The 19,744-nt window shown below is 36.9% G+C and overlaps 4 protein-coding genes across 12 annotated transcripts in view; 1 reads left to right on the top strand and 3 right to left on the bottom strand.

Annotated features, from left to right (window-relative positions):
* Positions 1–1,286: 1,286 nt before the first annotated feature.
* On the bottom strand, positions 1,287–9,966 carry LOC112458394. 3 transcript variants are annotated; one of them, XM_025022002.1, is made up of 11 exons: positions 9,068–9,966; positions 6,284–6,335; positions 6,034–6,205; positions 5,807–5,961; positions 5,519–5,596; positions 5,267–5,419; positions 4,766–4,927; positions 4,287–4,484; positions 3,668–3,851; positions 2,011–2,091; positions 1,287–1,878 (listed from the first exon to the last, which is right to left on the bottom strand). In XM_025022002.1, the coding sequence occupies exons 2-11, from the start codon at positions 6,308–6,310 to the stop codon at positions 1,763–1,765; spliced, it is 1,326 nt and encodes a 441-aa protein (XP_024877770.1). In that variant the 5' UTR covers positions 6,311–6,335; positions 9,068–9,966; the 3' UTR covers positions 1,287–1,762. The 3 variants fall into 3 exon arrangements, with proteins under 3 accessions (XP_024877770.1, XP_024877772.1, XP_024877773.1); XM_025022004.1 differs by lacking the exon at positions 9,068–9,966 and adding an exon at positions 6,510–6,946; XM_025022005.1 differs by lacking the exon at positions 2,011–2,091.
* Positions 9,967–10,620: 654 nt separating this feature from the next.
* Positions 10,621–16,420, bottom strand: LOC112458395 (microtubule-associated protein RP/EB family member 1). Of its 5 annotated transcripts, XM_025022010.1 has the most exons (8): positions 15,616–15,718; positions 14,763–15,048; positions 14,232–14,480; positions 13,341–13,581; positions 12,858–12,905; positions 12,022–12,113; positions 11,768–11,926; positions 10,621–11,680 (listed from the first exon to the last, which is right to left on the bottom strand). In XM_025022010.1, the coding sequence occupies exons 2-8, from the start codon at positions 15,027–15,029 to the stop codon at positions 11,612–11,614; spliced, it is 1,125 nt and encodes a 374-aa protein (XP_024877778.1). In that variant the 5' UTR covers positions 15,030–15,048; positions 15,616–15,718; the 3' UTR covers positions 10,621–11,611. The 5 variants fall into 5 exon arrangements, with proteins under 5 accessions (XP_024877778.1, XP_024877775.1, XP_024877774.1 ...); XM_025022007.1 differs by lacking the exons at positions 14,232–14,480; positions 15,616–15,718 and adding an exon at positions 16,331–16,420; XM_025022006.1 differs by lacking the exon at positions 14,232–14,480 and having other exon boundaries at positions 15,616–15,717.
* Positions 15,961–17,635, top strand: LOC112458396. Of its 3 annotated transcripts, none has more exons than XM_025022011.1 (2): positions 15,961–16,066; positions 16,385–17,635. In XM_025022011.1, exon 2 carries the CDS (start codon positions 16,393–16,395, stop codon positions 16,960–16,962), a length of 570 nt encoding a protein of 189 aa, XP_024877779.1. In that variant the 5' UTR covers positions 15,961–16,066; positions 16,385–16,392; the 3' UTR covers positions 16,963–17,635. The 3 variants fall into 3 exon arrangements, with proteins under 3 accessions (XP_024877779.1, XP_024877781.1, XP_024877780.1); XM_025022013.1 differs by having other exon boundaries at positions 15,983–16,077; XM_025022012.1 differs by lacking the exon at positions 15,961–16,066 and adding an exon at positions 16,084–16,268.
* Positions 17,636–17,756: 121 nt separating this feature from the next.
* Positions 17,757–19,744, bottom strand: part of LOC112458393 — a 38,577-nt gene continuing 36,589 nt past the window's right edge. The window contains exons 7-10 of the mRNA XM_025022001.1: positions 19,065–19,484; positions 18,676–18,877; positions 18,402–18,581; positions 17,757–18,262 (exon numbers count right to left, since the gene is read on the bottom strand). Coding sequence (XP_024877769.1) covers positions 18,077–18,262; positions 18,402–18,581; positions 18,676–18,877; positions 19,065–19,484 — 988 coding nt within the window. The 3' untranslated portion in view covers positions 17,757–18,076. The remainder of the gene's footprint in view (positions 18,263–18,401; positions 18,582–18,675; positions 18,878–19,064; positions 19,485–19,744) is intronic.

A 19,744-nucleotide genomic window follows, 5' to 3' on the forward strand; every position in this document is an offset into this window, starting at 1 on the left:
GCCGATGAATATTGTGACTCTTAATTAGTTGATATAATAATGAAATAATCGTTCAATAATCAACAAGAAGCGTGTTCGTACGGTTAAATAATTTATTATTGTAAGATCAACAGTATCTACATTTAATAATAATAATATAAAACGATTTTTGTTAAATATTATTATACATTTACGAGAAAGGAAGACATTATCATAATTCATTATAATATGTATATCAATTAGAGAGGGTTTACACAGATATAAGAATTATACATTACATCGCTATTGATCTTCGCGCATATTTTGCATTTTGTTGATTAGAATAAAAATAATTAAAATTACAGACTTAAAATTACGAAATAATGTATCAGAGAATGAATAAGCGTACGTAATAGGAATTATTTTGCTTCTCCACATGTGATCATCATCGATTGAGAAATGCGATCGTTCTAAAAAGGAATGTGGACGATGGCGATAAATACTTATATTATATCGCAAAAAGAACATTTATAATTATAACTTAAATTAAAGGCTAAATTTAAAATGTTAGATGATAATGCATTAACTAGTGTGTAAAAGTACTATGAATTTTCTTATTTCGCTTTGCGTAACAAAATAGATTTAGGAGCGTTTTCTACATCTACCTTAATGTATAGTCTTTCTGTTATAGTATAAAGAAGAAATTTAAAGTTTGCATATTATGCAAGATACAAATATGCGCGTCGATAAAAATTGAATTTTTGCTGATACCGATATATCGACCCATGACTTATATTATAAAACATAATAATCGTTGCTACAGATGTTATTATACATATAAATAAGTGAGTATATATGCAAAAAGAATCAGTTCAACAGCGTTCCGGAGATAACACGCAAACTTTAGCCATATTTTCGCACGCGCTGCATTTTGCACTACCGTATCGAAGAAACAACATATACAATTTATGATCACAATTACGTAATTGTCGAGACAGACACGATGTTTCGTCTAAATACGATACTGCCCGCGTACTTTGAACGTACCGTCGTGATTTAGATGCAGTTACATCCGGTTGTCGGCTTGTCTACTGCAAAGTTTCCATCGTAAAGCTTATCGCTGAACCGGATTCAGGAAAAAAATTGACTGTCTAAATGAGGAATCACCCTACGCACTTTGAAGTTGCAAATCGACGATAATCCAATTAATCATCTGGAATCATATCCCGATGATAAGTGCCCTTTTGGAGTAAAAGTGATGTAGAGCGATTCAGAAATAGCGTATGGATTAATTTTTCCTCTGTCACATTATGCAAATTATAATTTAATTATTATAGAAAGAAGCATGATTGCGTTAAAGTGAAAATGCGCGATATTGGACGACGTACTTTGGACCAGTTATACTTTGGACATAGTTCGGACAAAATCTTCCAGAAAGAAACGCAAGTGTTAAAAATTTGACGAAACATCTGTAAACATTTTAATTCGTCAAATAATTTTTCAGAATAATAATTGATAAGCGACTACGACGGAGGTCTTTTACAATCTCGACTTTTATTCGGATATGTGTCTTGATATCCTGATATCTTTGTTATATCTTGACGACTGCGACGGACAAATATCTTTCGTTCGAAATCATGTTTAATCTTCGACAATTGCGTAACTGTCAATGACGTTCGATACAGGCGTGATATTGTATCACCGATAGTGATCTTTTGTCTCAAAGGGAAGCTTTCGTTTCTTCTCTCCCTCCCCCTTCCTCTCATTCTATATCTTTCTTTTTTGTTTTGTTTGTGTTAATTGATTATTTTTTTTTACGGTTGCCGTGACTCGTGCGCTTACCCTTATGACATTTACTCACGTTTGTACTGCGCTTCTGCATCACTGCACCATTGTTAGTTTCTCCGGGTGATTTCGATTCTGTCAAAAAAAAATATATATATATATGTCGGTTTGTTGAGACGAGTAGATTCACATGCGATCTAAATAAGTTTGACGACATAGCTACGAAAAACGAACCAACGCGACGTATGCAAGTGCGTTTTGATGTACCTGAAATCGTTGATGCTGAGATGAAACGTGCTTCGCCATTGATAAACTCGTTTGTTTTTAAACTCTTTCTTGTGGTACATTCTAAACAATTGATAATTTGGATGTAATTGATTTTATTTATTTAATATACGATTATATGCGATATGATATTTATCACTGCGGTGGTCACCGGTGATCAACACCGAGTTTTCCGGTTACTAGTCCTTCCCAGTCTTACTATAAACTCATTGATGCCATCATGCATAAAGATAGATATTCAAAGCTACAAATATTACACGAACGCAAAATGTGCGCAGCATTACTATAGCAGGACGTAACGTCTAATCACTAATGTCATAGGATTATCTCAAATGGATTTAATATTGCATAGGAATATTATAAAATGAAAGAAGAGATTTTGCTTATCGATTTTTATTTACGGTTTCAACATGATGGAGCACCTTTTTACGTTACAAGCGGAATCCAAAACGTACTAAATAAAACGTAATCGAATCGATGAATTCGAAATTCGATGATCTAATTAATTGAATAACAAGATTGCTAGATTTAATTTTAAAGGATTCTTTCTTCTGGAGATATCTTAAATAATACATTTATCAACACGAACGAATTCAATGTAAAGAGGAGAACAATTCCATTCATGAAAAAGTAGCAACAACTACAAATGACAAAATTAGAAAGTCGTATTAAGATGTACACGATTATGCACTAAAGACCGGCAAAATTTTTGTATCGAAATATATAATTACAATTATTGTGTATCATAGCATTCACATAGCGATCTTGTTTTCTCTGATTATAATTACAATGTTTTTGTTGGTGCTAGCGATATATATTTTGTACAAAATTCTAATTAATTGTAATTACATTTTTTATATCCATTTTATTTATAATTATTTAAATTTCTCTAAGTAATTTGCAGTAAACGATCGATTAAATAAATACAATCGACGTAGGATCCAGTAGCATTTTGCATGATGCGGGAAAATAGTATTACTTTCTAGAGCCAAAAACGTTCAAAATATACCTTTAACACAAACGTAGAATTGAGTTATTTCCTTGATTGATTTACTGCTATTAGATTTCACGATCGTCTATGTCCAGGAAACGAATAAAATAATTTAAATAATTTAAATAATTTAGTAACAAGAGTTATCATTTTTCTCAATGAAAACTCTTAAGTGTGTCGAAAATCAATATTGCGTATAACCGCATATATAAAAAAAATATTGTATATAAAACAATATCTAAAATAATATTATGTATAAATTAATATCGCATATATCGTAAATATAATAACACGTGTAATATAAATAGCCTCGTAGATTGCAGATGTTTACATGTTTCACGATTTAATCGTTAATAATGTTAACGACCATTAGTAATATTAATACGAACCCATTGACGCAACAATTCAATGCACATATATTCGTCGCTTATGCTTAAAGCTATTGAATGATACTTGATCAGAAGTTAGAAAGCAATTTCAACAATGCGAGCAAATGGAAATTCAGGGCGACGTAAACGAAAGCAAATGCACATGCAGCGAATGCACAAGCGCGTGTAGGAGGAGTGTAATATAGCGAAAATCTAGCTCGAGAGCCAGGTCGAGAGATCGCAGCCACAGGAGATGCAAAACGCGTTGAGAATCACTTACGTTCGGCGACCGAGGATTCCTTCGGCGCGTCGCTGTCCGAGCTGATCGGCGAGTAGAAGGTCGGATCGCCTTCCTGACTGGATCTGTCGGGCGTATAACACTCGGGCGAGTCGATAGTGTCGATACCCTGCGAAATCACGAGGCGTTCTTCTACCTTATCGCGGCTCTCCTTGGCCGACGATCTCTAAATACGTTGAACAAGTTCGTTGAACATTTACGTGTTGCGTAAAGAATCGATCCTAAAGTACCGTCAACGTTCCTCGATACCGGCGTCGATTCCGTTCCGCTCTCGTATCGCGCGAAAAATTCGCGTAGGACATATGTTTCATATACATAAATATACAAGGATATAAAATTTTGCTGTTTTTAATTGCTTTCGTTGCGTTGTGTTATTAGCGTTTCGTTCTGTTTGACGGAATAGCTGAAATACAGTACGGCAGAATTTATTAAAGAATTTATTAACGCAAAGGTATATCGCGCGTCTACTTCGCTTGATGTATGCGCTTGCTCGTTTAGAGCGTAAATCTCGAGTAAACGCGAGGCAGCCACGTGTGTCGACTTCTTTTATTCCTTATTCTTCATAAAGACAATCCTAAAGGGCATTTTTCGAGGTGTTTACCTTCTCGCAATCCAGCTCGACGGTTTCCTCCTGGGGAGCTGGTGCGGAAGTCTGCTCGGCATTCAGAAACCGCTCGATATTGGTTTTGAGGAACTTTTTAGCGTCTTCTTGGACGGCGTGAACCTCAGTCGGAGACACGTTGCCGTCGTCGCTGTTCTCGTCGCTGCTCGTGTCGCTCGAAAAGCCGCATTTGACCGGCTGAAAAGATAGCGAAAACGTGGCCAGATAAATATTCCCTATCGTGCAAAAGCACATACATGTGCAACATTGGAACTAAAAATATAAATGAAGCGAGCGCGGCGTATCGTCGAAGCAGCTGCGGGCTATCTGTCGCAGAAGGGTCAAGTCACAGAGTTTTCTTCGAATCCGCAAATTGATTGTAAACGTGAAATTCCGCTTGAATCGACTACGAATTTAATGATAGCGTCCAGGATGAGAAAATGAATATCAGATGACATATATGATACTTGGTCACTCACATCGAAATCCTCATCGTCCTCGCTATTCTCCAAAGCAAGTCGATCGATCTTCTCATTCAGAGTCTCCTTCTTCTCCTCTTTCTCCGATTCGCTCGATGAGTCTTTTAATTTTGCTGTAGACTCCGTCGATTCCGTCACTGATTTTTCTTCTAATGCCGTTACCTCGAATCGAATATTTTATTAGTTTCAATATAACGAAGATAATTCTTAAAACAGAGTTTCAACGAATAAATTCACATTTACGATTATCTTATAGATACTTGTCTCTCAAGATTTTTAATAATAGATACGCACAGATTAATCCGCCGAAAGATATTAATCTGTAGAATAAACATTTAGAAACACAAAATACATGCCAACAAGAGAGCACTCGAAATACTCGGAGAAAGAATAGATCACGATATTTTTAGATAATTATACAATTAAAAAATGCAATTAAACATACGCGATTTACATTTATTATATAAAGTGTAAGATCAATAACGAATGCGTTCTACTTACTGGATCGGGATCGAGGACGCTACTAACGTGAATTTTGGTGGGCGGTGGTGACAGAGAAGGTTTGGATGCATCCAGGCAGGATAAGCTCGACAAAGTCAGCCGAATGGACTTGATTAGAGCCTTCTTAGCCTCGTTGATTGACGATCTCTTGTCCTACACCCACCATCGAGACTATTATCGTGCTAATTTTATTATCTTTCTACAGTCGTTGCATTCGCTACATTTCACTGACAAACAAAACGCGCGTCTTACCTTCGTCTCGTACCTCTCTTTCGTTCCTTTGTTCATTCCTTTATTTAGATACCTGCGACATATCTGCACGAACTTTACCTGCCGAAAAAGTGAATTACAATGAGAGGATTATAAAAGAGGATTAGAATGCGCAAATAAAATAAATTTAACGAATTCTGAAACTGCACGTGTTTTATAATGGAAAAATCAACGTGATATAAAGCTTGTTTCCGCCGATCTTTATTTTTTTTTTAAACTAACACGACAATGTCAATGTTAAATGTGTAATTTATGTAAAGATGAACGTACCATTCCGCTCGGCGTGATTTCAGGGTAACCCAATATGTAACCACCTATATTCAGTGTCGCTCTGATCACTCGCAGCAGCACTAAACTCGGCAAGAACAAGAGCCATGGCAATGGTCTCACGAGTTCCGGTTTTCCCGAGTCTTTCCGGTTCTCGTCTGAAATAACGATCAAGCTCGGTCAAAACTAAACTCGAGAAAACTATTTTTCGTCGTTAAAACCATTCGTACCTCCTCTGACTTCCTGCCTAGGTAGACTCCATTCCGCACATTTCTCTACAACCCACAGGAAATTATCCATAAGTCTCAGCACTGTTTGGCCCAATCTGCTTTGCACCACGATTGACTGCAGCAATTTCAGTTCAATCCAAATACAATTCTCTTGCGGTGCCTCGTCGACTGCCTAACGACACGAGTGAAGAATATAATTTGCTCGTTCACCGGGATATATTTCTACAGAATATAATTTTCGAATGCTTACTGTCTTTGACGAACTTGCCATGGCCATGTTTATGTCGGAAGTAAATCAACACCTATAAAGATATTTGAGCCAGCGTAAATCGGCTTGTTCGCGTTAATTATCAATTTAATTCTAAGGCGACTACAGCGCTTTTTTTATTATAAGTGTATTTTTCTTTTATGGAAAATGTATAGTTATTCAGAGATTGTTGATAATAGCGTTGTTTCAATCATTTCTGATGCTATACCGTTTGTTTTCCATCAACTATAAGCGAATGTTTAATAAGATTCAGATGTGAAGATTTTCCGTAAAATGTGAATGCTCGCGTGCCACGGGATTTCTGCAATGGATCCGAGTAATGATTATACGGAGACAGTACGCTGATGATCCGCTGATAGTCCACGATCAGAGGACATGAATAAAATTTTCCCTCATTAAGTCTTAATGACTCAAGTTAAGTCCTAATGATTCAGAAATGCAAAATAGACAATGAAGAAAGCGACGATGATAATATTATTATCAGGAAGGCACGACCTCGGCTTATCAGGGCGGAACGCCAAAAGAAATTCCAATAACGGCGTATTTTCGTCGCTAAAACATAATATGTACTCGATCACTGACAGATTAATTTAGATCGCCGAAAAATATTTAGAAGTTATGTTTTATGGATTTTATCACGCGGCATTTTAATCTATACCGCTCAGTTTCTCTTGGAGCATTCTTATATACCTAAATGTTACACCATAGTGATATATATTTCCAGCAATTCTTATGATTTCATCAAAACAAAATTGATTTTTAATTTACAAATGTATTACAAAGCACCGCAAAAGAATATACTTAAGAATAATTAAGTTGAGACTCAAGTTATTTTAATGCTTGCAATTTTAAAGCATGTCATTTTAATCGTCCGTTAAATTTATGTATACGTGCCGATTTATTTACAGATGGGATAGAATTTGTTGTAAACTTACAGACGAAGACGGTCTTCGCTAAATGTCCATGAGATATGCTGATGCAATTTAATCTATCTCGATTTTATAAAATTGAGCACGTCAACTTAAAAATCCTCGCCAGAAAAGTGCCGCGTGCGTGATATACAAGTGCAAATGATATACAAAAGTAAAAATAATGTAGGTACTGACTAAGCTTTATCAACATTTTTCTCGTATATAACATTTTTTAATTTAACCGATAATGACAAATGTAGTTTTCCTCTCGCAAGTCAAATGAATGACTCAACGATATTGATAGGGCATTATAGAATAATTTGTCGCAATGAATGGTGAAAACATTTAGGAAGTTACGTGTACGTTAAAACAAACAAAATGTTTATTTAATTGTATAATTTTAATTTGTTCTGAATCCCAATAGTCTATCATGAAATTAATTACATAAAATGGACCGACAAATGGAATATATGTATAATAATTTAATATATTGACTAATATGGGCATGTAATAATTTAACGGATTGATTAATAGTTAGACTTTTTAATCACAGTCGATGTGTTGTAATATAACTTGAACTTTAAATTAGCGAAGTGTCGATATTGTTAACAGACGCAATTAAAACTTGTATTCGCTTTAAATATTTAATGTTCCAAGATATGATCTGAGAGCAAAGTTTACAAATTGGAGACACGAGATTAATAACATGACATCTTATACATAGTATGAAATTTTATTCGGTTGTACTTTCCTTGACTTCGGAAGTCCATGGTCAAATAACATCTTAGGCAACTGTTTACATTACACATGCCGAGTGATAATTAAGAATTATGTCTGTGCGATGTCTAGTAAAAATCTAACTATCCTCTTACTCACTCGTTTACATCGTGACCACGATAACGGAGTTACTCGTCGTCACGATGTTTGTCTTTTTCGGCTTTTATCGTGTTTTTGTTTGATTCGTGTAGCAGGTCCTCTTGACCGTCAAATCTTGTGCCGCCTATCGGCACAATATAAAAGAAATAATTTTTTTTTCCGTTGAACACACACAGTGAGCGTGCGGTGTCTGTACACACGCGCGAGTAATCCAGGAGAATGTGAAATCTTTCAGCTGTATTGTTTCAACCGCTTTGAACAGATCGAGCCGCCGATTACATAAATTACATATAATAGCATAATTGGTGTTATTATTCTTCGAAGTGTATCTAATGTTACTAAATTGCGTATTTTTAGAGAAAAAAATTACGTAAAAATTATTATTATTCAGGTAGTGAATTACTTGTAAGTGCTTTCTAAGACATTCTTTTATTATATTTGCAATTATGTTATTTGATCAACAATAGTGATGAATTTTCTTGCAAACGCAACAATTATCTGAGAGAAATTACTACGGCATAAATAGTAAAAATAAAAATTAATCGTGGCTGCAAATCGTTTATCTCTTCTTCGTCGATAAATTAACTAGCGCTGGAATTCGTGTCGAAACACATCATTATTTGTCAAAATCTAACACACTGTTGACTCTACTAGATAATTCAATACGAGTGTTTAGAATGTTTGGGTCAGAAAGGACAGACTTTGAAATAGTATCATATCACTGTTCAATACATACATTTCCAGTTAATATCGCGAAGCTATTTATCTACAAATCACAGAAAGTCTTATTAAACAATCGACTCTTTCAGTTTTATAAAAATTGACAGATATAATCTTCCTTAATACATCGAATAACATCATAATCTGTTTAAAGCGCAGAATAATAGAGAATTTTTCCACCAGTTATTGATAAAGCTTCTTCGGTATACGAAGCATGATTTTTGCAGCCTGCCTGTCTTTAAACTTTAACTTGAATTACCTCTCGTTGCGAATACAAAGACTGGATAGAGAACTATCGCTGCTACTGCTACTGACTGTAATCTTCGTCGCAATCACGTGCTGTAACGTCCTAGAACCGTGTCCTTTGCGGTCGCTAGCTGTACTCTTGGATGAGTACTCAATCACGCGCGAACGGAGCCGACACTTTCGTGACTGCGAGATGTTGAGCGCGAACTGAGAAAGCAGAAGTTTCACGGACAGTAACGTAACAACGATCGAGAGCGTGTAAGCGGCGCCTTACATATATGTATATAAGAGTCCGCAGCGATTTTTGGGGTCCCGAGAAGAGAATCAAGCCTGTGAAACGCGGCGATGTATTTCTTCGCGCTAGATCGCATGCGAGCTAGTTAATAGAAATGCGTCACGCAACATACATTTCTAACAAAATATTTCGAAGAAACGCATCATCTGTCGCAAGCAGCTTAAAAAAATTAAACTCAATCTACTGACAGAAAAGTATCACAGAAATGTTTCGGCTGATCAATTATTTACTTAAAATATATTCATACTGATATTTTTTTAATTTTTCAAGTACTATTTATAAATCTTTGAAGCGCACATTAACGAGATTTACAATCGCGTCGTTTATCTTTATTAACATATCTACTTTGCACTCTTAATATACATCTTGCAATAATATATGACAAAATTTTGCGTCATTTCTTACGTCAATGCTCATCAAAATTAATTTTTTACAGCGGATAATTTATTTGATAGATAGCTTTGCTTTTTATACGGTTTTATTTAATTCTACTATGATTTATACGATTGTAACTTAACTTTATTCAAGACGTCTCTTTCTATCTTTCTTTTCTCGTGAATTTAAATTAAAAGCGGTCGATTTAAAAATTACTTTAATTTAAATTAAAAGATTATAATTTCAGATATTATCAGTTTTGCATAAAGTAATTAAAGATATTATCGCCCTTGCATAAAGTATTTCGTCACATAAGAGGATTCGAAAATAATCCGCATTTTAGTCGATTTTATTAAACGTTTATTATATCGGCATTAAAATTTTAAATTTTGAAGCACATATGCGCGCATACAGAGCAATGAAAAAAGAGCGCAAGCCAAACTGTATCCTTCTTCTTCGCTGGAACTTAAAGACGCAGCACGTAGTGTAAATTACATCCTAGACAATTATTTCACGATTGACGCTTTTCGCTTAAATTAATTCGATTATGACGCATCTACAATCAATGTTGATCTCGACAGTCGAAACTAATATTGAAAGCACACAACATGCCCAAAACACGTAAGCGTTCACAAAACGTCTACATGCCGTAATCCTTTCGCTCGTTGTCCCTCTCACTCGTCTGCTCTCGGAACGTATAATTTTATAAACTTTTTTTTTTTTTTACGAAAGTGAAATATAGTGTCGCGATCGACGGTATTCCTACAATATAATTTAAGAAACAGTTCGCATTTACTCGTGCGATTCTGAGTATTTTTACCTCAAATTCACCGCGTTTTAAGGCCATCATATCCCGAGAGACTGTCATGGAGATGCAAACATAATCATTTATTTTCTAAAATCGATTTGTACGGGATAAACATTAATAGATGAATCTTTCAATATAACTTTAGTCTAACTTTAGTCTTTCACATCTTTGTAATTCAATAATCGAGTGTATAAGCGTACCATTTTGTCTCGCAATCTGCCTTCACGAAGCGTACACTGTCTAATTTATTGAAATCAAAATATCTTGACGCTATGCATGTTTGGTTTGTGTCTCTACGAATATGTTGTGTAGTAGCTTCTATGATAGAATGTCAAAGCGGAATTGAATCTTAACATTATGTATCCAAATTATATCTCGCTGACAATGAAAACTTACTTCACACGAAACCATGAGTGCATCGGGCATATTGCACATAGAAAACGAGTGGAAACAGATTGAGCGGCTTTCGACCGAGCTTCTCAGTAGGATTAATATTTTAGATGACTACAAATAGATTTCAGAATACAAAATTGTTGACGGGAGCTTCGTGATTCATTATCGATACAAACTTAATACAATTACAAACAAAACACTCACGCATTTAAAAAAAGTGTAGTTAACGTAACTCGCTACGTAACAGTACGGATGTAGATAACATTGATAGGTATCGGTATCCATAAATTGTCGAGGCAATTCGAGAGCCATTGGTCTTCGGAACTCTACCATTTTAACGCTATAAGGAATTGTAATAATTTGTGATGGATTACTAGTTGACTTTCTTCTTCTAATTTCCATCATTTCTCTCCTTTCGTCAACGGCCAATAAAGAACAAGTTATTCAAGTGCACTACTCAACTTAAATCTATTCTAATATAGTGCGAATCTTAATGATTTCGGTGAACTTTATTAACAAAACGTATGCACAATCGGCGTTAAAACTGTTGAATTTGCTCATGTAAAATAGCTTATATAATAATTATGCAAGGGATAGTGATACTGGCTCACAGGCATGGTAAACTGAAACGCACTTGGATAATTTGCTGTCGTTCATTTCGATTACACATCGGCAAATAAAAAAGGTTAATATTCCTCCTCGTCGTCGGGCGCAAGTCCGTCGCCTTCCAATTCTTCGGGTGGCGCAAAACCATCCTGAAAAGAAAAGATAGATAGAGATATTACTTGAGGCATTTATCCGAAGGGAAAGAATTGCAAACTTATTATATAAATAAAAATTACCTCTGTTGCATAAAGGACTTCTAAAATTTTCTGTATAATAGGTGGTGGATCGCCGCCGTTGTCGCAATCTTGGCACATGACTTCTATGTCACGTAATTTTCCGAAGTAGAAATCTCTCTCCTTTTCCAGACCTTCGACTGACATTTTCAGTTCAACCAACTGAAACATTGCATTAATTTTTATTAAGAGATAATACATAGAAAAAAAACATTTATTGCCATAAATATCTGTTGAATAAAATTTATGTATAATACCTGTGCACTAAGTTCCTCAATTTTTCCGTTATCGCCACGGTTGCCGACTGTGGTTTTGGGTGGCGCACGGTACGGAGGCTGAACTTTATTTACTAGATAAAAGAAATATATAATGCTTTAAAATATCATGTTAAAATCATTAAGTAATTATGTATACTTCTGCAATATAAATTAGAATAATTTGTAACTTGTGTAGAAATTAACAAAGCTACCTAAACATGTAAATATACAAGCTATTTTGCGACAAGCAAAACAATGCATGCAGAAATATGGTTCAAAATCATGCACAACATGTGTATTTTACAATCATAACAAATTGGGGAAATGTATATTATGGAAATATTTATATATATAAATGAAATCTTTGCATTATGTAATAAAAGAAAATCGCAAGGCAAGTGTTCCTAAGAAATAAAAAAATGATAGGTTCTCATATTACGTATTAACTTGTAGAATAATGTGTATTGACAAATTTTGATAGCGATTATAGACTAATGTTGATACAGACGATTATCATAAATTAGTGGAAGCTATAATACTTGCATCAGAGTGAGGGAACAATATATTGTGACTACATATCTCATTCTCATAATTATGTGTTCACTGAAATTTTGCCTGTCTTAATTATGTTCTCATGTACTGCGATAATCAGTATTAATGAAGTTACCACTCAGACATTGTAATCAGTGAATACAGAAACTACTAGGAACACACACATAATTTACTCTATACTTTCCTTCATATACCTCAGTATTTAAAATATATACGGAGCTAGAGAAGCAAAATATAAGTGACGAGAGTTACAGTTAAAAACAAAAAGAGATATTGAATTTCACCTAAAGTGTTTGTACTATCTGCACGCATGGTAGATGGTTGTCCCTCACCTAAAGGCAAATTTCATTTCAAGTTATTGAGGACATATTATGCAATAAACCATAATTGAAACTCCTGTTGAAATATTTAGCAACGGGGAAGTATAAATTCAGTTCCCATGTCACGGATTATAAAGTTATAGCATAAATTTTTGATCTGTTTAATCTCCCTACCGACTTGATATTTACTTTGTAATCATTACCTTGCCTGCTGCAGTAAGGTCAGCCAAATTTTCATAACGGATCAAAGGATAATCAAGCAATCAAGTCATTGTCAATTATTGATTAGTACAAAATCTGTGTTAACGTACAAGTTTCAAATTGTACTTGTAAAAAGGCTATATATATATATCTCTCTCTATAATATCAGATCTCACTCTCTTTTTTTAAATGGTGTTAAAACTCAAATTTCTTTATGTCAAAAAGTAAAGTCATTAAATGATGTACCAGTAGTACGAGGAGCCGGTTTAGCTGAATTTACTGTGTCACGTGGAGAAGCACGTTTCATGTTAGAACCACCACGAGGTGCATTACTTCCGCCACTACCCATAGGCTCCCCTCCTCGCATAGCAAGCGCATCGTACGGCTCCGCTCCCGAGTAGTTTGCATCAAAGAATTTCTTGAACCATTGCAAAAACTCAAAGTTGTCTTGGAACCTGCCTTTCACCAGCCTATCAATTGGCACAATCTGCAAAGGAGGAGTGGAACACGTGTGCAACAAAAGAAAATAAAACAAAATTAAATACAAACGAATTTTGAATAAACTTGTATATTAAAATTAACCGGTTTTAACACTAGAAAATAACATTACTTTATGACACACTATTAAAAATAAGCATCTCTAGAACTCTTCCTATCGCTCTGCAGTAAATCTAACAGTAAATCAGGATAAGTGCGGAGGCAACATTTAACATCCTAATCTATGTATACTTGGAAAAATTATCTCAACGATACATATCCAAAGATTTATATATAAATATATGCAACAAGTTTCAGTACATCTCCCATAGATCAGATCGATTTAGACGAGTTAAAAATGTTCATATCTCTATGATGTGGAAAATTGAAGAGTGCGTGTAACGTGAAGTCAGTGTTTGCATGTAACATTGTAAAAAAAAATAGCTTGTAACACGTTTATGCACATAGACTAGTAACGTGATGATCGAAACAAATCGAGATACAATACTATTGCAATATAAATTGCATGTGCATGTGCATGTACACGTGTAGGATGATTCTATCGAAATATCTCTCTAAAAAAAAAAAACATACAGCATGCAAGAAGCGACCGTGTAAAATCGAGATCTGCAACAATATACCCTGTTGCTGCCGCGGGACGATGTTACGTTGCTGTATGTGTCTTTGTTGGATTTGCGGCTGTTTCGATTGCGGCGGCAACGGTACCAACTGAGGATTCGACAAAGTGTGCGTCCCGTCCACGCCGGAACCTAGCGGTATGCAGCCGCGCGCGTCGTAAGCGTCATATTCACGCCCATCGTAATTTGCGTCGAAAAACTTTTTGAACCACTGTAGAAACTCAAAGTTATCTTGAAAGCGCCCTTTTATCAGCTTGTCCACTGGTATTACCTGAACCATTTCCATCACGGTCGTATCATTACGATTTTTCATCCAGCCTTGCGTAAAGCTACGCTATTACACGCGGGACAATGTCGATTTTTTTTTCTTTAGATCTTGAAGCAACGTCGCAGTTTATATATCACGCGTAACGCAACGGCTTACCTTTTAATATTTCTCTAAAAATCATCTTTATTCTTATGGATAAATGTGTCTTGCCACATTATTTTACTGTCTTTAAAGCGATTTGATCAGAGATAGCGAGGGAGAAGAGAATAGTCTGCTTGCCCTTACCTTGTCCACGTTCATCTTTTTGAAGCCACCTTGGAGAATTTTGAAATTCTGTATATATTCGTGCTCCAGATTCGTCTTGAACTTGACCCTTTTCAAGGGTACACTGCCGGGGAAGAGCATGTCCATGAACTGACAATAGACCGCACCGGTGCACAGCTCCTCGATCTTGGTGAACGAGGATTGCAGGCAGTCGTTTACCCACGCGAGCATGTCGTGACGACTTAGATTGTCGGATGTCATATTTGTGGCGTACACGTTTACAGCCATGTTGCTGCGTTTGCTTTAACTGAAAAGTACAGAATAACAGATTAGAATTTCAAGTGTTGGCGATATTTTGGCGATGCCGAGGGACGCAATAACAATACGGCGAGCGTTAGACGCAACGCGTTGATCAGTTTCGAGATCGGGAGATTCGCTATCACGATTATTGTCGGCCTCCGGCGACCGGGACCGGAGGAAGGACAAAACCGCGGGATTGCACCGCGACTCCGGTATAAATAAAGTCGGCGGGCGGGATCGTGGGCAATAACCGAGGCGGTGCGGCACGCCAGGAATCGCCGTCCCGCTGGATATCCGGACGACCGAACTCCAGGATATCCTGAGACGGACGGCATTCCATTCGCTTTTTGGCGGGGGCGGGGAAGGGGGGTACGAAACTGTCGCGGTCGACATATTCGGCATTCTTTATTCCCCGTGCGCCCGCGAGATTCCGGCTCGCGCGAGACCGCCGCTCTCCCAGGGCGGCCTCGCGCCACCGCCCCGCACGCCCGGGGTTAGTCCGCCGCGTCCGGGCGGGGTAGCTAGCGACGGCCAGCCGTCGGCCCGGCCGCCGCGACTTCCACGCACGACTTACCCGAGGATCGCGAAAACACGGTTAACACGCCGCGGGAGTGGTTCCGTGGTTCACGGCACGCAGATGACAAATGTGCACTAGATCGTTCAAACACGCATACAACGGAAACTGGTAACGGTTGCTTCGAGCGCGATTGGCCGGCGTGGCGGCACGGAGCACGCGAGAGAGTAGATGGCCAACTCCCGGGGCAGAGAGAGAAGCCTTTTGAGCCTGTGAGAGAGGAGCAGAGAGGAGAGAGGCCATCCCGGTGATCGTCTAGGGCCCAGGGCCAGGGGGCGGGGAAACGCGAATGTCACCAGAAAGCCCTTTCCCTAGGCCGACTAGTGACGAGAGAACGCCGCAGGGGCGCAGGGCGCAGGCTTACATTAACCTCCAAACGCTTCTGTCAAATTCACCGTTCTAACCGAGGGGACGAGGGGATTGTTTTTTACGTGGATTTCTCTCGACACAAGTAGGTGATCTGTGAGTCTCGAATACTGACGTTTTACCGTGTAATTTAGGAAAATTTTCCGCAAATTAAGTATTTTGCATCCTCCGCCGTTTGAATGTTTACTGAAAACAGCTGTACGTTAAAATACTGTGATTAGACGATCGTATTCTTTCAAACAAATTTAATCGATCACCGAAGAATTTTACTTCCACAAACAGCAGAGGTAAATTTCAAGGATAGTGAAGATCTCCGAATAATTGACATATACTCTCTTCTGACACTCACCTGCTTGCTGTATTTCAATGACAGTCCGTGCAAAGGTCTGTTTTCGTATTTTAGCCCGTGAAATGTCGGCCGTCAAATTGCTAGAAGACAGAATCGCCAATTTGGAGAAGCAAGTGTACGGGCTTGGCAAAATGATGAGCGTCGACGACCCAGCACCGCCAAACGCCGTTGTCGACCGACTCGCCGATGTCAACTCGTTAATCAGCTCGGCATTGTCAGGCAGGGAAAAACCGAACGCGGTTATCAAGCGTTTGCCGGAGTTAAATGGCTACTTGGAGCCCACTTCCGAAGAGATTGATATGCCCGCGAGTGCTAAAGCGCAGTTGTTGTTGACAATGGAACCAGAGATCCTGGAGAATTACAAGTTGTTAACCAAAGTGCAGGAACTCGCGCCTGTGTTGGAGTCAGAACGTATCAAAGACTCGCCCGAGTTGAACAACACATTCAACAAGATATCGCTGTCGTATCTCGAAGCTTACAAGGATTCCAAAGAGCTGAGCGCTCACGTACACGAGCTGCTATCTAAGTATAACGCGGTTATAAATAGTATATCGGAATCGTTAATTATTTTAGATAATGCGGTTACAGCCGCAGAAGTAGCAGCTAAGCCGAAAAAGCAAGCAGATGATTAACGAAATAATTATTCGGTCCATTTAAATATATCAGTTAATTTATATCGTGTTTTAATACAAGTTAATATTTTTCAATTTCTGCTTCAATTTTGTATAGTGCAAATTCACTTTTAATCGCGTATCTTTTAACTTATTTATTATAGAAAATTGTTTTAGAAGCGAGTTGGTCAGGATAAGGGAAAGAAAATATCAGGCCTGTGTAAAATACATTTATTTACCAGTTTTACTTGAAATATAAAAATACGCATTCATCAGTGACTACGTATATGTGTAAACATACTTTACTGTTTAATCTCTATAACAATGCATTTTATTAAAAAATAGTCATATATTATATACATTTATCCTATCTATTATCTAGTTCTATCCACGGTTCATTTCAGAAATCCTTATTTAGGATCTCTGAGACAAACTGTTGATTCATATTTAATGGGACATGCATATGTATCGGTCTCTCATATTAAATAATTACCTTGTAATTGGTGTACATAAAGTGAACTAGAAATATCTAAAATATCACAAAAATATTATTTTTAATTCGATTCGGGCGACAGCAAATTTCGTGTAAATATAGTAATAAGTAGGAATTTTGAATATGTAGGAATGTAAAAAATTCATCTTTAAGAGACCCGTTACACTAATAAATTCTTAATACCACATTATTCATAATAAACAATTACTTTATACAGTATTTACATATTGTTTCCTTAATTATAAGTCGGTATAATTTTGTGATCTTTGATTCTTATAACAAATTCTCGTACGGAATTTAAGTGCTTTCTCTTCGATCTGTCGTCTTACAATAGCACTTAAGCTTTTCTCATGACAGTTTATCGCTGACGCGACGTTCGAGAATTATTCAAGTACCTTTCGTGCTATCAATAGGAACATTAAAATTAGAAAAAGAGGAAAGATACGAAAATGTGTACGACTTTTAAGATCAAAGAAAATTAGGGAGGTCTGTCTTAAATTTTTGTTCTTCTGTCGTAGTTTCTTTTTATATATATAGAATCACGATCTCTTTTTTCTAGCTTATTAAAACTGCGATTCGCTTGTCTATCATGAAGTATCGGTTTCTTATATACTTCGAGAAAATTGATATAATAATAATGATTTAGCTTTGCATTCGCAAAGCTGGCACTGTTTCGCGCAACCATGAGAGCGCTGGTTCCAAGCTCGAGTAAATTGCTGGATGACCCCTCGAACATCTGCTATGATGACTTAGTAAACCCTGGATTTCCCATCTTTCCGAAGTACCCTGTGATTCACTGGCACACATCAGTGGCGCCCCTTCGTCCTTCTAAAAACACAAATTGATTTATTTATCATTAATATAGTACTTATAATTTGGTTGTTATTAATATTACGATTTTCAAATAATTTTCGATGTATCGGGCGCATCATAAGTATTTGCATATTTTTTGTAGCGTTAAACTTACGTAACAAGGGCCTTTATCCGTGCATATATCGTGTTCCGTGATAAATCCTGCATAATGACTCGTGGCGTTACATTTATCGGAATTATTCGTCGGAACAGGCAAGAATTTGAGATATTGCTGCAAATTCATTTCCCCGTTCATAAGGAATCCCCATCCTGCCGTCACGCAAATCTGCCTCGGCTGAAAATCGCGTTAAGGATCAGAAAATGCGTTAATTAAGCAATAATTAACTATGCGCAACCTTATTAGAGTAGTAATTTAATCGAAAGTATACCTGAATAGGCTGTTTGGGAAGACATACGGCGCTAACGTTTGTGGAAAATATTAATGGCTCTCCTAATTCGATCAGGGCGATGTCATTATTGTACAGGAACTGATTATATTTCACTTGAGGATAAGGCACGATATTCTTAACGGTGTGCCCTTTCAGCATATTTTCACCGGTAAAAAGTTGCCATTCGCTCTTCTCCTTGTGTCTATAGGACCAAGTGTATAAAAACGTTACAACGTGTTGTATATTATGTCAAAAATGAAATATTTCATTTTATATAAATCGGAGCAAAATTATAAGATTAAGAAATATAAAAGCGTTTTTAATTGAATCTTAGCTATGGTTTACCCTTTCGTAAATAAATTCATACATTCATTTCTATATCAAATTACCTGTAGATACAGGAATAACTGGCTAGAGCGTGCATAGGACTGAGTATACTGGCTGTACAAGCAGTTCCTCCTTCCGTTTCCTTCAACAGAGCCACGCTGGACCATTGCTCATGGTTGGCTGGAGTCCCATCTGCCGATCTCGCGGTCGGCTCCTCGGCATAGTGCAGACCGCAAGTGAACTCCTGGCACGACACTTGCACCACCTTGTCCGACACGCAGAATCCCATGTCCTCTAAATTCGTGACTAGCGGCAGGCGATAATTAGGGTTCGTCTTCAGTCTTAGAACTTTCTGGCTTCTGTCCCACGCGAACGACTCGATTGTCTCGTCGGATCCAGCGAATCCCAAAGCCTGACAATAGGAATCGCTGAATTCTTCGCTCCACCCGTCCGAGCAGACTAGATAGTCGCTATCGTGTTGTCTGAATATAAAAATTTACATTTCTTTTATACAACATTAATGCAAAGTAATATAAAATACTTATTGCTAATTTTAAGGATATTTATTTTTATTGTTTTTTTTATGTTCTCGTGGATTTTTCTTTTTATCTACATAAGCACATATTATCTACATCTTTATATAATCCCCCCAAAATTACAATATAAATATTCATTAATTAATTTCGGTTTATTAAAAAGAATTATATTTTTTTATGATTATTTGCAGCTACTTTCTAATGAA

The sequence above is a fragment of the Temnothorax curvispinosus genome, unplaced genomic scaffold (genome assembly GCF_003070985.1).
Source record: "Temnothorax curvispinosus isolate PA1 unplaced genomic scaffold, ASM307098v1 QBEX01008837.1, whole genome shotgun sequence".
NCBI lineage: Eukaryota > Metazoa > Arthropoda > Insecta > Hymenoptera > Formicidae > Temnothorax > Temnothorax curvispinosus.